General features: G+C 43.4%; 2 protein-coding genes across 3 annotated transcripts; both read left to right on the top strand.

The window, feature by feature from the left end:
• The first annotated feature begins 3,848 nt into the window (after window positions 1–3,848).
• On the top strand, window positions 3,849–7,204 carry pjvk (pejvakin). Of its 2 annotated transcripts, XM_068719758.1 has the most exons (6): window positions 3,849–4,059; window positions 4,678–4,873; window positions 5,145–5,286; window positions 5,693–5,810; window positions 6,673–6,816; window positions 6,903–7,204. In XM_068719758.1, the coding sequence occupies exons 1-6, from the start codon at window positions 3,849–3,851 to the stop codon at window positions 7,202–7,204; spliced, it is 1,113 nt and encodes a 370-aa protein (XP_068575859.1). The 2 variants fall into 2 exon arrangements, with proteins under 2 accessions (XP_068575859.1, XP_068575860.1); XM_068719759.1 differs by lacking the exon at window positions 6,673–6,816.
• Window positions 7,205–8,226: 1,022 nt separating this feature from the next.
• pwp2h (PWP2 small subunit processome component) lies at window positions 8,227–13,798 on the top strand. The gene is made up of 21 exons (XM_068719685.1): window positions 8,227–8,377; window positions 8,603–8,715; window positions 8,813–8,907; window positions 9,003–9,102; window positions 9,193–9,336; window positions 9,418–9,553; window positions 9,640–9,878; window positions 10,121–10,264; window positions 10,488–10,558; window positions 10,655–10,791; window positions 10,910–11,058; window positions 11,175–11,322; window positions 11,416–11,566; window positions 11,644–11,824; window positions 11,936–12,083; window positions 12,160–12,268; window positions 12,461–12,526; window positions 12,752–12,970; window positions 13,056–13,206; window positions 13,298–13,372; window positions 13,478–13,798. Exons 1-21 carry the CDS (start codon window positions 8,360–8,362, stop codon window positions 13,659–13,661), a joined length of 2,778 nt encoding a protein of 925 aa, XP_068575786.1. The 5' UTR covers window positions 8,227–8,359; the 3' UTR covers window positions 13,662–13,798.
• The last annotated feature ends 974 nt before the right edge of the window (window positions 13,799–14,772 follow it).

Genomic DNA, 14,772 nt, shown 5'->3' with positions numbered 1-14,772 from the left:
AGCTCAAGTTAAGCGTTTCTATTCAGGAGTAAAAACAGTCACAAAATGCACATTTACAGTTTGCTGCACAACCTTTGACTGCTTTGTGGTTCAAGAAAAAAGTCTGCTCGACATAAACCACCAAAAGTTTCATGTTTTGGTCATTGAAATGCATTATACCAGCAACTTGTGTGATGTAATGGATGCCCTCCCTGCCCAGCACCAAATGGCAAACAGACAAAGTTTGTGACCAGCTAAGAAAGTGACACTTCATCTAGCTGCTAGATGGAGCCAAATATTTCACTCAGGAGTTATTGGAGACCAAAAACAGAGCTAAGAAAAGAGAACGTATTAGACTAAGATTCTCCAAAACATGACCCCAAATAAATGATAATCGCTTGCTAACATGTTAGGCACCAACTTTATGAATTGATAATATGTCGGTATTGTGTTTGCAGCTTGTTGCGCAGGTTTAATCCTGAGAATATGGTTATTGATGAAGATTTGTAAACCTACACAATTCAACCTGTCAGAGGAAAGAATTACGGTATAAAGTGAAGTATAAAGGAGATTTTAGTTTACATATTATTGCACAGAACCAAAGCTGAAGGAACACCAAAATTAATGATCTTTTGGTATTTGTACTGTATCAATTGTACCTGAAATAGTTTGTTGCAAATAAAGCAACCTTCAGACAAAAATAAATGTTTATTTTGCCATCTCCCTGAAATTCTTGTCGACCAAAATCTGTGCACTCCAGCTTGATCGGTTTACAATGTGCATGTTACATTCATCTGATGTGTTCTCCAGTGCAAAGCTCTGCCAAGTCGATGCGTCAAGCAGACCGTCGGTCCCTGAGGTGATGTCCCGGAGGTAGAGAACGAAACAAACATGTCTTCTTTGCTGTCGTCTCCACTGGTGATACGTATAGAATACTGTGTTCTTAACAAGAGATTTTGAGTTATCAAAAGCCTTCCAAAAGTCACATTTCTGTCAGTGGATGAGGTGCATTTCATTTGCTGCAACAACTTGGGTCAGGAAGTGTTTGAGTTGAGAGCAGACTGATTTCCCATTAGAGAGTCAGAGAGCCACGAGGGACAGAAACTGAAGCAGATGGGAAGACAGTTCCTCCATCAAATGAGACCTCAGCTTCCTTACATTCATAGTTTTTTATGCAGTTTGATGAAGGAGATATCCATTTATCCATTAAGTGTCTGCCCTTGAAACAGTTTAGACTATTTTAATGCGTCATCAAGCTGGTCTACAAGCTGTACTCTTTGCAACTGGTTCAACTCTTCTAATTATCAGTCACCATACTGCAAAACAAGTGAGTGATTCAACATCAACCATCTCTGCATTGATCTGTAAAAACTGCACACATGTTGAAAGGTATTGCATCTTATCTCATCTTATAAAAACAATTTGAACTTGTAAAGATGCTATTTATGCACTCGCTGCTTTTCCCCATTAGAAAGTCTGCCCAGGTGATTCCAGGTGAAAACTGTAGGTACTTACTGATAATCCACTTTGGGAAACTGAAGAGATTGAAATCTGAAATTCCTGGCTGCAAGCCTAAATGTAAATTGCAGTGTGATTATTACTTTTATAGCTTCCAAGAAACTACAAGATTTATTTTGGCCAAGACGTGAGAAGAATTACAGGGAGCGTAATGCATAGAAAACTAATACTGACCACAGCTCTTGTGGTGAAAGAAAGCTTCTTACATGTGGCATTTAAAACCTAAAAACATACAGGCTATTTGTGGAGGTACAGACTAGACAGCAGGGCAACCACAGCAGAGATCAGCCCATGATCATGCAGGACACACACACACACACACACACACACACACACACACACACACACACACACACACACACCCAGAGAGACCAGGACATTATCCTAAATGAACAAAAAGAACTGCAATAAAAAACTTTAGATCTTACAAAAAAAGATACATTCCTGAAAAAGAGCATTTTTTTAGGCTGTTAGAGAAATGTATGGAAGCTCTGAGAGGCAGGGAAAACATTATAATGTTTTGATTTAACTTGTTTTCTCTCTTGCAAGAACATGTGAAAACGTTCCAGTTACAGTTTTTCTTGATTGCTTTGACCTGCTTAAAGAAACTGGGATCCACTCGGTTTTCATCGTCACTGTCTCAGCAGAGCACAAGACACCTCTTGCAAATGTGTTAACCCTTTCTCATTGGATTGACACATTTTCCCCACCCTTTTGCAGAACAGTTAACACGGATGTCATTCAAGCAGTCAAAACTCCATTGTTTTAGCTATGGTAACCAAAAAGAAACCATCTGTTCCTAACTATTAGAAACTACCTACATCAGTGTGAAATCACTGAAGCACCTGTTTGACACTTCTTCACACAAATCTTCATTTAGCAATCAGTCTGCAGGCCTTAAAAGGTGCAGCGTCTGGGTTGTTCTTTGCCAACATGGATGGAAGAGGTCTAAGGCAGATGAGACGTGGAAGGAACCTCATTGGGTACAGGGCCACTATCACAGTTCCAGGACAGAGGGGCGCCAACATAACCCTGTGTGCTGCCATCTCCAATGATGGTGTCCTATGCCATATCCCCACTATTGGCCCATACAACACCGAGCGCCTCATAATATTCCTGAATGCACTTCATGACAGGCTGATCCCACCTGAGGAGAGAGGGCTGTTGAGGCCTGGCATGCCACTCTTCGTCATTATCTGGGACAATGTGGCGTTCCACCACTCTCGCCTTGTCAATGAGTGGTTTGCAGTACACCCTCGAATGATGATGCAGTTCCTTCCAGCATATTCCCCATTTTTGAATCCCATAGAGGAGTTCTTCAGTGCTTGGAGGTGGAAGGTTTATGATCACCGTCCCTATGAGCAGATGCCCTTGCTGAATGCAATGACTGCTGCTGCCCAAGAAATAGGTGCAGAGGAATGTCAAGGTTGGATAAGGCATGCAAGAAGATTTTTCCCTTGGTGCATTGCAAGAGAGGATATTGAATGTGATGTGGATGAGGCCATGTGGCCCCATCGTCAAGACAGAAGAGACTGAGTATCAATAGTGGCTATTTCTTATACTTTACTGTAATAGATTTTATTTTGGTTTACATGTATTTTGTGTAATATTTAAACTATTTCAGTTTTCAGCCACAGTTTGAAAAAAATAATCAATGGAATCAATAAAATTTGCATCAAAGCATTTCTGATTCTGGATCCAATTCTTTGCAAGAAGGCAAATTTGACAACAAATGGCACTGGCATGAAAGATACGTACAGTAATTGGCTACAATGACAAGCAATGGTGCACTGATTCGCACTGAGTGCTGTATTTTGTATTTTGTTGTCCACTGTGTAATGGTTGATTGGAAGAGCTCATACACTTGTTTGCAAGTTGTGTTGTTTGAAGGCAAAATTTGCTTTTGTTGCATATTTTAAATGTTTTGGCACGGTTAGAGCCTTTTGCAAACAAAATGTGTCATTTCGACCATGAGTGCCACTGTTTCGGCCTGTGTGTTAACTGTTTTGAAAATGTGGAGTTTGAGTTGACTGCTGCATCAAAGCAATCAAGAAAAACTGTAATTCTGTGTTTTAAGCATGAACATTTTCCCTCCTCATTTGTCATGTGACAGGAAGCTGCAGGCCCACAATGACCTATCAAGTTAACACACATCTTGTCCCATATTCACTTACACACTATGCCTGCATTATTTAACATTTCACAAGTCTGAAAGAACACTCTCGAATTGGCTTACCCGTTGAGATAAGCAGCTCTGAGCTCACCGGACATGGACCCAGCAGTGCGTGTGACTTAGTGGAACAATATCATTTCGTTTTTTTACCTGGTTTGATACTCATGCATCACTCGACATGTTCGCTGCAGCCACTAAGAACTTTGTGAAGCAGGTTGGGGACACCGGGAGGTTGATCCCCGTCCCGAGCCTGAGCGAGGCCGACCGCTACCAGCCCCTCAGCCTGGTCACCAGGAAGAGGAAGAGGCACTTCTGGAAGAAGAACAAGTACGCCTCGACCCCCTTCTCACTGAAGGACATCTTGGTAGGGGAGAAAGAGATCACAGCAGGTATGATGAAATTATGAGGATCAACTGTTGAGTATTTCTTCTGAAATGTGGATTTTGTAACATTAAAATGTCCCAATTGTGTTCCCTTTAAGGAGGTTGAAATACAGTATCATATTTAATGTTTCAGCTTGTTCCAGCTCTACATTGAAGATATATGATTTTAAAGTGAAATCCAATCAATTGGAAATATTCCAGATGTCTTCTGCATCATTTTATACACATTTCCCCAAAATTCAATCTGACATATTTGGTATCTGGAAATGTAGGGTTAGTGAGGTTTAAGGGTTACAATAGAACTCAATATCCCACATTTTTAAGGACAAATTAATTGTAGACACTGTAAAATCATTGTTCATAAACTCGACCATAAACTCTTGTCTGACAGGATGTCAGGCTAACTTTATCTTCTGTGTTTAAGTCAATCAGTCCTATAGTCCACTACTGCTGTGGCTGGACCACATTGTAGCTACTTCATAAGCTCATCCTGTTTTTAAAGTAAATTGGCTGTCAAAATATTGTTGTGAGGTAAAAAATTACAATATTTTCCTTTTAAATTATAGTGGGATAGAAGAATAAAGATGCAGAAAACACAACTTCCTTTTTTTTATTGTGAAACAGGAGTGTCTTCTTATCAGCTCCTCAACTACGAGGACAAATCTGACGTCGCCCTCAACGGCCGTTTAGGAAACCACCTCATCAACGACGTGGGGTTCAACATCAGCGGGTCAGACTCTGTCGCCGTCAAAGCCTCTTTCGGCATTGTGACCAAACACGAGCTGGAGGTTCCCACCTTACTGCGAGAGCTCAACTCCAGGTGACAGGTGTTTAGATGTCTAGATTCTGACAATGGCTATAAGTCGATACAGGACCTTTGACCTCCTTGTGACAGAGGGAATGTGAGAAGACGGGTTTCCTCGTAGGGATGAATAAATGATCATGTTATTCTACACTGGACAGGGTCTACATACAGGAAGACAATGCGGGAAAGTAAACAGTGTTGTTTGAGGTTTATTATGTTAGAGATATTGTTTTTTAGCAACAAGAATACACGACCAAATGACAAATTTCCCTTTTCTGTCTTTTAGGAAAGTGGACCTGGATCACTGCCTGGTTCGTCAGTCTAAGGAGAGCGGTCGGACCATTCTCTGTGTGGTTGTGGAGAGCATTCGCACCACACGCCAGTGCTCTCTAACCGTCCACGCCGGGATGAGAGGGACCACCATGAGGGTAAACACACACTAATACAGTGTTACATTCAGCTCACTTTTGGGATGCAACTTGTGCTGAATACAAATCTAATTGGAGACAATAATTCATACCAAGATGTTTCAAATGTATTGATTTAAAACCAGGTGCCAATGGTGAATATGGAATACTTTTAATAAGCATCCTCTATTTAAAGATGGCACCAGTTTAAAAGCTTTCTTTATTATGAAACTGATGGCTTTACTGTATTGAAAAGGCCACTAATACAATGGCCACTAATAGTTTTGCATCACCTCAATCCAGCTCTTACGCGTCAGTGGTTTGATTCATAACTTCTTGGGGGTTAGTTAACGTTTGTAAACTAAGATATAAGTGTGTAGCTGACAGTTTGCTGACTTTGTGATGCTCTGTGTTACTTGTGCTGCAGTTTCAGATCGACGACGGCAGGAATCCCAAAGGTCGAGACAAGGCCATCGTCATCCCGGCTCACACCACCATCGCCTTCAGCATCTGCCAGCTGTTTGTTCGTCTGGACGGGCGACTTGGTAGGAAGGCGGATTCGTCCTTAAATTAACCTGCTCCAACATCCACATAATGCATGCTGCATTTCAATGAGCTTCTGTTGCAAAACACAAAACATACAAAATAAAAGTGCTGGAATTAGAAACTACACCTTTAGGTGACATATAGCTTTCCAATGTTTTGCTGACTTCGACTTTGAATCCACTGCTAACAGAGCTGTGATGAAAGTCAACAGAGCACTTAAAGGATAAGGAGAAATTAAAGGCTTGAATCCCTTCATGGTTGAAACTGTGTCACACATGAGGAGCTGTGGATGCATCATTTGTGGTTAACACCCGAGGCTCCTCAGCACTCTTCATGCCACACATTCCTATCTTACTATAACAATTTCTAAACCTTTAACCATGAAGAGTTATGGTGTCATTATGTCATATGAATGTGGCACCTGAAATGAGTATTATGAAGTTTCTATTTAATATGAGCACGTCACCTAATGGACAGTGTGTCTGACTCTGGATTAGAACATTGAAGATTCGAGCACAATGCAAACTATACTTCCTGCTGCCACGGTGTTCTCTTAGATAAGAGAGAGTTTGTTGCTCTGCAGAAACGTGGAGGCGTTAACTCTCACATGCAAAGTGAGCAGGTTACATTTTGAGCTAATTCCCTTACACAGGGAAGGTGGTCTCACCTGACTAAACCTCCCAAATGGATCCATTCTCTTTTGTTATGTCCCTGATTCATTCTGGAAAAAAGTTTCACCAGCGGAAGATTAAAGACGTATTTAATGCTGCGGAACAAAACGTGAACATTTTTTCACAGCACACAAAAAAAGGCTCTAACGTTGGCATGATCTCTGAACTACATCTTCTTCCTCTGTGTCAGATATCTGTGTAGCTCCGGAGTCTCAAGGTGGATTTGAGCGGGAGCAGATGAGGGAGCAGCTCGATGGCTTCATCGGTCACTTCTCCATGGGTCGACTGCGGCGGTTCCTGTCTGGAATCATCTATGGAAACCCTTTCAGAGCAGGTACCGTGATTACCTTGACTGCATCATAAAGACACCATTACTTCCACTACATGTTTGCCTTTTTGCTTTATCCAACCACTGAGCAGATAACCAAACGTTTGAGGAGCTCACCCACTCCGACACATACATGGACGACATGGTTACCGACTACTACGAGAAGGCCGCCAGCATGACGGACGTGTCCACCGCCTACCTGAGAGAAAGCTCCCACACACGGGTCAACCTCCTCAAACACAACATCCCCAAGGGGCCCTGTGCGCTCTGCGGCATGGGCAGCCAGAGGCGGGAAACTGTTTACGGCTGTCTGGAGTGCACAACCGGGGGCCAGAAATACGTTCGGCTGCATGTTGTGCCCTGTTTCGACCTCTGGCACAAAACGCTGAGGTGAAAAAGAAAAGTGCTTTGTTCATGTTCTGGTGGTGCAAAAGAAGTGCAACTGTTTACCAAGCTGTTTTTGAGATGTTTGTTCTTGTAATCTTTCAAATAAAAGTCATGATAACTGCACTTGGACTGGACTTTGTAACAGCCAACTTTTTCAGTAAAAGATGTATAAATATAAACTTGGTATTATCTCTCACTTTGCGGTATAAGAGGTGCAGTATCGCTCTCAGTGTACCTTTAGCATGGACTCATTTCTACACGTGCTGTGTGCGTACTGTAGCTGCCAGCTGCTGAATTATTCAGCGGGGGTATTGGGTGTAAATGAATGGGAGGGATCGTGTGAAGGCCAGCAGCGGCCTGCTTTTGTTATGTTCCAAGTGTGTCATTTATTTTGAGCACAACATTTTGCTTTCACTGTGTCCAGTATGTGTCTATATAGCCTATCAGAACTAATAGCTCTTTCCATTTTCATTCACTTTGACAGAAACGTGTGGGTTTTTATATATAAAATAAAGGTTGTGTAATTTTTTACTTCAAAATTCACATAGTTTCACTTCAAGTCAATAATGTATATTTGGTTGCTTTGTTTTACTGAAGTTGCTTTTAAAAATACTATCATTTAATGTTTAATACTTATTAAAGAGACTAAAAAACTAATTGCCTCAAATTCAGAAATTATTTGACATTACTGACAGTGGAAAATTTGTACCATTTTAGTTGATTCCCCTTCTAAAAATATGTCAAATATTTTGTTTAATATTCTAAACATTGGGAAAAGATATATATAGTCCTAAAATAATAATACTCCACCAGAGGAGCCTATACAAACCATACTATTAGGAATATAATAGTTATTTCCTACAGTAAATTTGGGAAGGATCTCAAAAGCAAATATTGTATGTTTTACACAATAAATAACAGATAGAATTATAAAGAATGTATTTTATTTTCAGTCGTTTACCCTCCTGGCCGCTAGAGGGCGCTGCGTTTTACATTGAGCTCACTCTCTCCGGATGTGTCAACTATCAACAAAATGCTCACACGTGTGGGCTAGTGGAGGAAGAAGCATGTGTTGTATTAACCTCATATTTGTACTTCTAAGGAGAAATATAAGCTATTGAAAAGTAGTCAGATGCGTTCAGTTTAAGGGATATTCAGGAAAATGAAGTTTGCTTATAAGGTAAGTGCGCCACTGCTAGCTAAGCTAGCATTTCAATGAAGTCTTAAGTTTGCCGGAACACGATAGTGTTTCGTTAACAGGTAGAAGTCATTTTATTCATTTACACCTGCTTGTAAGCAAGAGACTATCAAAGTCACAGCTTTCTGAATGAGGTTCTCTGCTCAGACGCTAAAAAGGAGCTTATAAGTGATTTAAAGAATAAAAAGTATTGTGTCTTTGTTGTAGTTCTCCAATCTGCTCGGAGCAGTCTATCGTCAGGGGAATTTGAGTTTCTCTAAAGATGGCAACGCTGTGATCAGTCCGGTTGGAAACAGAGTCTCCGTCTTCGACCTGAAAAAGTAAGTCGTGGTTAAATACATGAGCATAAGGGAAATGGTTCATGCTGTCATATGTAAGGTGTGTGACACCTGGATGTTTTCCTCCTCTGTCCTCCAGCAACACATCTGAGACATTACCCGTCTCCACATCGAAGAACATCACGTGTGTGGGTCTCTCTCCTGACGGGAGCTTAGCAGTCGTGGTGGATGAAGGTAAGATAGAACTTTGTGTGTCTTTCTCATGAACTTAAACAGGAGTTTGTGTCAAAAGAACGTTTCAAATGCGTCGTTGTGTTTGTGTCACACAGATGGAGCAGCGTTGCTGGTCAGTCTCGTCACCCGAGCCGTCCTTCATCATTTCCACTTTCACAAGCCCGTCAGCAGCATCCGCTTCTCACCTGACGGCAGGTAAGTGAATGACTTAAAACGTACAATTCATTGTGTTGCTGCTACCAAACCAAACTGTTGCTGAGCTTCGATGCGTTTGTTCCCTCTCAGGAAGTTTGTTGTGACGAAGGACAACGTGGCTCTGATGTACCACGCTCCTGGAAAGCAGCGTGAGTTTAATGCCTTCGTGTTGGACAAGAGCTACTACGGTCCCTACGACGAAACCACCTGCATCGACTGGACGGACGACTCCAAGTGAGTAAAAGTTCATGAGACGTCAAAGCGTTGGAGAAGCCTGAGACAAAACGCGTCACGGCTTTGACATTGTTCCTTCAGGTGTTTTGTGGTGGGCAGCAAAGACATGTCAACGTGGGTGTTTGGTGCGGAGCGCTGGGCCAACCTCATCTACTACTCCCTGGGCGGACACAAGGACGTCATCGTGGGCTGCTTCTTTGAGAAGGACAGCCTGGATGTGAGTTTGAAAGGACAAATGTGGTTTTGCATCGAAATAAAAAAAGAGAATATTATAGAAATCTTGTGTTTCTCCCGTGTTGTCAGCTGTACACGGTGAGCCGGGACGGGGCGCTGTGTGTGTGGGAGAGCGACACCGAGCTGGACGGCCTCGTCCTGAAGAAGAGCCGGGACAAACCCAAGGCCCCGAGGCAGAGGGACGACGAAGAGGAGGAGGAGGAGGAAGATGAGGAGGACAGAACGGAGGGAGAGGTCATCAGAGGGAGAGCTGAAGCTCCCAAAGAGAAGGACGAGACCAAAAACGTTCGATACAAGCAGAGAAGCAAGTAAGACACCTTCCACTGTGTCACTCACAATAGTTCCTCACAGCCAGACGTCTTTCCAAAACATTCATACTATAAGTGGCATTTATTATTACTGCATCAACGTCTTGTAGTCGTATTTTCTTTTTAATTAAAGCTGCAGGAACCTGTTCTCCGACAAAGGGAGGATGAATATCAGATGATTCAAAATACACAGAAGGCTGAAATAGACCTTCTTTCTTTTCTGCTTGCTTCTGCTCTTTAAGACACTTCTTCAACAAGGACGGGGATTTTAACAACCTGACGGCTGCCGCCTACCACAAGCCCACTCACATCCTGGTCACAGGTTTCGCCTCGGGAATCTTCCACCTGCACGAACTTCCAGACTTTAACCTCATTCACTCCCTAAGGTGAGGAGTGTGTTAGGTTTCAGCTGGAGACAAATAGAAGAAGAGGACTCGAATATACATGTTGCATCTTTTTAGTACTTTTCACAAAAGTAAAAAAGGATATGACTTACTGACTGGGTAGTTAAGAATATATATATATATATATAGATATAGATATATATATATATAGATATAGATATAGATATACTGTATATATTAAATATAATGCTTTTTCTTCTCCCAGTATTTCCGACCAGAGAATCACATCAGTAGTTATAAACAGCTCTGGAGACTGGCTCGGCTTTGGGTGCTCCGGTAAGAAGTCTTTTCCTCTTTTGTCGCGTTTCTTTTTTATTTTCTCGACTCGATAAGCAGCTGATTGTTTGTTTTTAAATGTACATGTTGTGTCAGGGATGGGTCAGCTGCTGGTGTGGGAGTGGCAGAGCGAGTCGTACGTCTTCAAGCAGCAGGGACACTTCAACAACATGGCCGCTCTGGCGTACTCACCAGACGGACAATACATCGCGACGGGAGGCGACGACGGCAAAGTGAGTGACTTTCCTCTGCTGCGTGTTTCACCGTCATATGTACACAGAAGTAATAGTGCAGTGTCAGCGGTTTGAATGTAAAAGAAGTACGTGTGAGAGACTGGTTTCATCTCCGAAGGTCAAAGTGTGGAACACCAACAGCGGCCTTTGCTTCGTCACCTTCACGGAGCACACCAGCAGCGTCACCAAAGTCACCTTCACCTCCAGCGGCTTCATCATCGTCAGCGCTTCTCTGGACGGGACGGTCCGAGCGTTCGACCTGCGCAGGTGACTTTCAGGGACGCTGGTAGACTTCCAACAGTTGATGGGAGACTGTAAACGACAGAGATGTGTCTAAAGAGAAATGACTTCTAAATCTGCGTGTGTTCCTTTGCGTGTTCCAGGTACAGAAACTTCAGGACGTTCACGTCGCCTCGGCCGGCGCAGTTCTCCTCCCTCGCGGTAGATGTCAGTGGAGAGCTGGTGAGCGCAGGAGCCCAGGATTCCTTTGAGATCTTTCTGTGGTCCATGCAGACCGGCAGACTGCTGGAGGTGAGCACAGAACATCACGTATCGGTGTGAATGTGGCCGGCGTTTGGAGACGCTCTTATTCACCTCCTTCTGCCTCCTCCCTGTGCTGACCAGGTCCTCGGGGGCCACGAGGGTCCGGTGAGCTGCCTGTGTTTCAGTCCGGTCCAGTCCATCCTGGCCAGCGCCTCGTGGGATCGCACCATCCGGCTGTGGGACATGTTGGACAGCTGGCAGGTCAAAGAAACACTTCCCCTCACCTCTGACGGTAAACACAGTCACAGTGTGAATTCCACATCGCTCTCTAACGGTGGACAGCGTGGAGTAACTCGTCTGTTTCCTCAGGGTTGTCAGTGACGTACCGCCCTGACGGTCAGGAGTTGGCCGTGGCCACTCTGAACGGTGAGATCTCTTTCTGGAACCCACACACAGCCACACAAACCGGCTCCGTGGTCGGACGCCACGACCTGGAGACGGGCCGCAAAGAGACGGATAAAATCACAGCCAAGCAGACGGCAAAGAACAAGTGAGTGATGGCGTGTTTCTTTTGGTCCAAACCACGGAGGACGAGTCCCATTTGATGGCTTTCTGTGGATTTCATGATTCAGGTTGTGTTTCCTGTTCTTTATGTGTTCAGGTCCTTCACGTCGCTCTGCTACTCTGCGGACGGGGAGTCGGTTCTGGCAGGAGGCCAGTCCAAGTTCGTCTGCATCTACAACATCAAGGAGCAGATGCTCATGAAGAAGTTTGAGATCTCCTGCAACCTGTCCTTTGATGCCATGGAGGTACTATAACTTCACTTTAAAGGTTTCTACTTGTTCACCTGGTCCTTGAACTTCACTCTGTGTCGTGGTCCTTCAGGAGTTCCTGGACCGACGGAAGATGACCGAGTTCGGCAGCATGGCTCTGGTGGACGAGGGAGCTGGAGACGGGGACGGGGTCAGCATCAGCCTCCCTGGAGTCAGGACGGGTAGGATGCTCACTGCAACTCTCAGACCAGCTGTTAGAGACGCACCACCTCCAGGACATGAAGACAAAGACGTTTTCATCTGAAGTCACTTCTAGTTGTTGCTTGATGACTTTATGTCTGTTCCTGTATTTCCTTTTTCATTTTATTGTCTACTTATCTATACATATTGTTTCTCTTTGTGCATCTTTACAGGCGATATGAGTTCTCGACACTTCAAGCCGGAGATCAGAGTGAGCTCGCTGCGGTTCTCCCCTACTGGTAGGTCGGCTTCATCGACTTTAGGGAGTTGGAGTGAAGTCTGACTAAAGAGATGAAAATGTTGCTCATCTTTTGGAAGGTTCTGGTCTTAAGTTGAAGAAGGTATTGAATGGTGTAGAAGGAAAGGAAACCCATTCTGGTCACATGACATCCTGTCGTTTAGATGACCGTGTGAGGGGGAAACCGGGTCGGGTCATTTCTTAAAGTGGTTCCATCTATTCTCAGGGCGTAGCTGGGCGGCCACCACCACCGAGGGCCTGCTGGTCTACTCCCTCGATGGGTCTCTGGTCTTTGACCCGTACGACCTGGACCTGGACGTGACGCCGGCCAGCATACGTAAGCAGCTGCGGCTTCAGGAGTGGGCGCCGGCCATCGTCCTGGCGTTCAGACTGAACGAAAAAGCCCTCAAGCAGGAAGTGCTGGAAACGGTTCCACACGAACAGAGTGAGTAAACCGTCCTGTTTCAGATATTGGGCTATGAATCTACTCCCTCTGAAGATCACAGTATCTGAATGGTGTTGCGTTCCAGTCCCTGTAGTCTGCGGCTCTCTTCCTGACATCTACGTTGAGAAGCTTCTGGGGTTTGTGGCAGCGAGTTTGGAGAAGTCTGGTCACCTGCAGTTCTACATGACCTGGGCCCAGAACCTGCTCATGCTGCACGGACAGAAACTCAAGAACAGGTCGGCTCCCAGTCCGTTATATGTCTATTTAATTGTTTTGTCACATTACTGTCTCTATATAATTGTGAGTGACTATTTATCTGGTGTGCAGGTCTGGAGCCATACTGCCCACCATCCAGGCTCTACAGAAGAGCATCCAGAGACACTTTGACAACCTGTCCAAACTGTAAGGCTCAACATTTCCCTGTTTCTGTTTCTTTAGTGTCATGTTATACTTCACCTTACAGTACAAGTGTTTCCAGTGAACCCTGAAAGTCTTTTCTTTGCACAGGTGTGACTTTAACGTGTATAACATTCGCTACGCGGCGGCTCTGTCGAAGCAGAGGGGCATAAAGAGAGCAGCTGAGGAGGATGTTGGGGAGGAGGAGGAGGAAGAGGAAGAGGAGAAGGAAGATGAAGAGCTGTCAGAGGAGATGAGCGTGGCCTCCGTGGAGGAGGCAGACTTGATGCTGTAGGCCTGAAGTCATCCACCTCAGTCCAAGAACATGGCAGATATCACTGCAAAAAGAGGACAATAATTAATGAATTTAATAGCAAACAAATTTCTGTCTACTTTAACTGTTTTGTTTTTTTAATAAATACATGTAATGTGTATGTTTTTATATTTTCTTTAGCCTGCATTCGGTTTGCTTCAATGCCCTGCTCACACAAAGTCCATGAGGGTTTAGTTTTGTCCCTCTGTTGAATCATCGAGTGTTCGAGGGCTCTCTGGCAGACATTTTGAGTCCTTTATGACCCCTTTCCGCTAGTCAGCATTAGATGCTCTCATTTTGTGAGGAAAAAACCTGGAAGACGTTCAAATTAGGGAGTATAAAAAAAGTACAAATTATATACTATAAAAGTATATATTAAATACCCACAATTGTATATAATATTTTTGGGTGTTTTTGGATTGTGCCTAATATTACTTTGATATAAACTTGTAGACTTTGTATCGCTGTAGCTAACGTTATGTAATCAATTACAAGTTCGTCTTTAGTTTGAACACAGTGCTAATTGTATTACCCAGCAGTCACACTGTTGTATGTATCATTTATTTCTATATTTACAGACTGCAGTGACAGTTTTATCACTATCGTCAGTAATAATGCGTTGACAGTCCTCCTTGTGGTCAAAATGCATAATTACATAATGCATGCTTTTATTTTGAATGAGTCAGCCGGAAGTATATATTATATGTAATTTGTCTAGCTTGATAACACCGTTGTAGTTGTTGACTGTGGCCACTAAAGGACGTTACAACTCATACTCTATATCTGATATTACTTTGATATACACTTGCTAACTTTGTATCGCTGTAGCTAACGTTATGTAATCAATTACAAGTTCGTCTTTAGTTTGAACACAGTGCTAATTGTAGCTCCCTGTCGGTCACACTGTTGTGTGTATGATTTAATTTTAAATTGACAGTATTATCACTATCGTCAATAATCATGAGTGTACTGCCCTCTGGTGGTCAATGTGCGTAATTACATATTACATGCTTTTATTTTGAATGAGTCAGCCGGAAGTATATATTATATGTAATTTGTCTAGCTTGATAACACCGTTGTAGTTGTTGACCGT

Source organism: Cebidichthys violaceus, unplaced genomic scaffold (assembly GCF_023349555.1).
Source record: "Cebidichthys violaceus isolate CVI_PGR_0920_01 unplaced genomic scaffold, fCebVio1.0.p SCAF_24, whole genome shotgun sequence".
Taxonomy (NCBI): domain Eukaryota; kingdom Metazoa; phylum Chordata; class Actinopteri; order Perciformes; family Stichaeidae; genus Cebidichthys; species Cebidichthys violaceus.
This window is presented reverse-complemented; position numbering and strand designations above follow the sequence as displayed.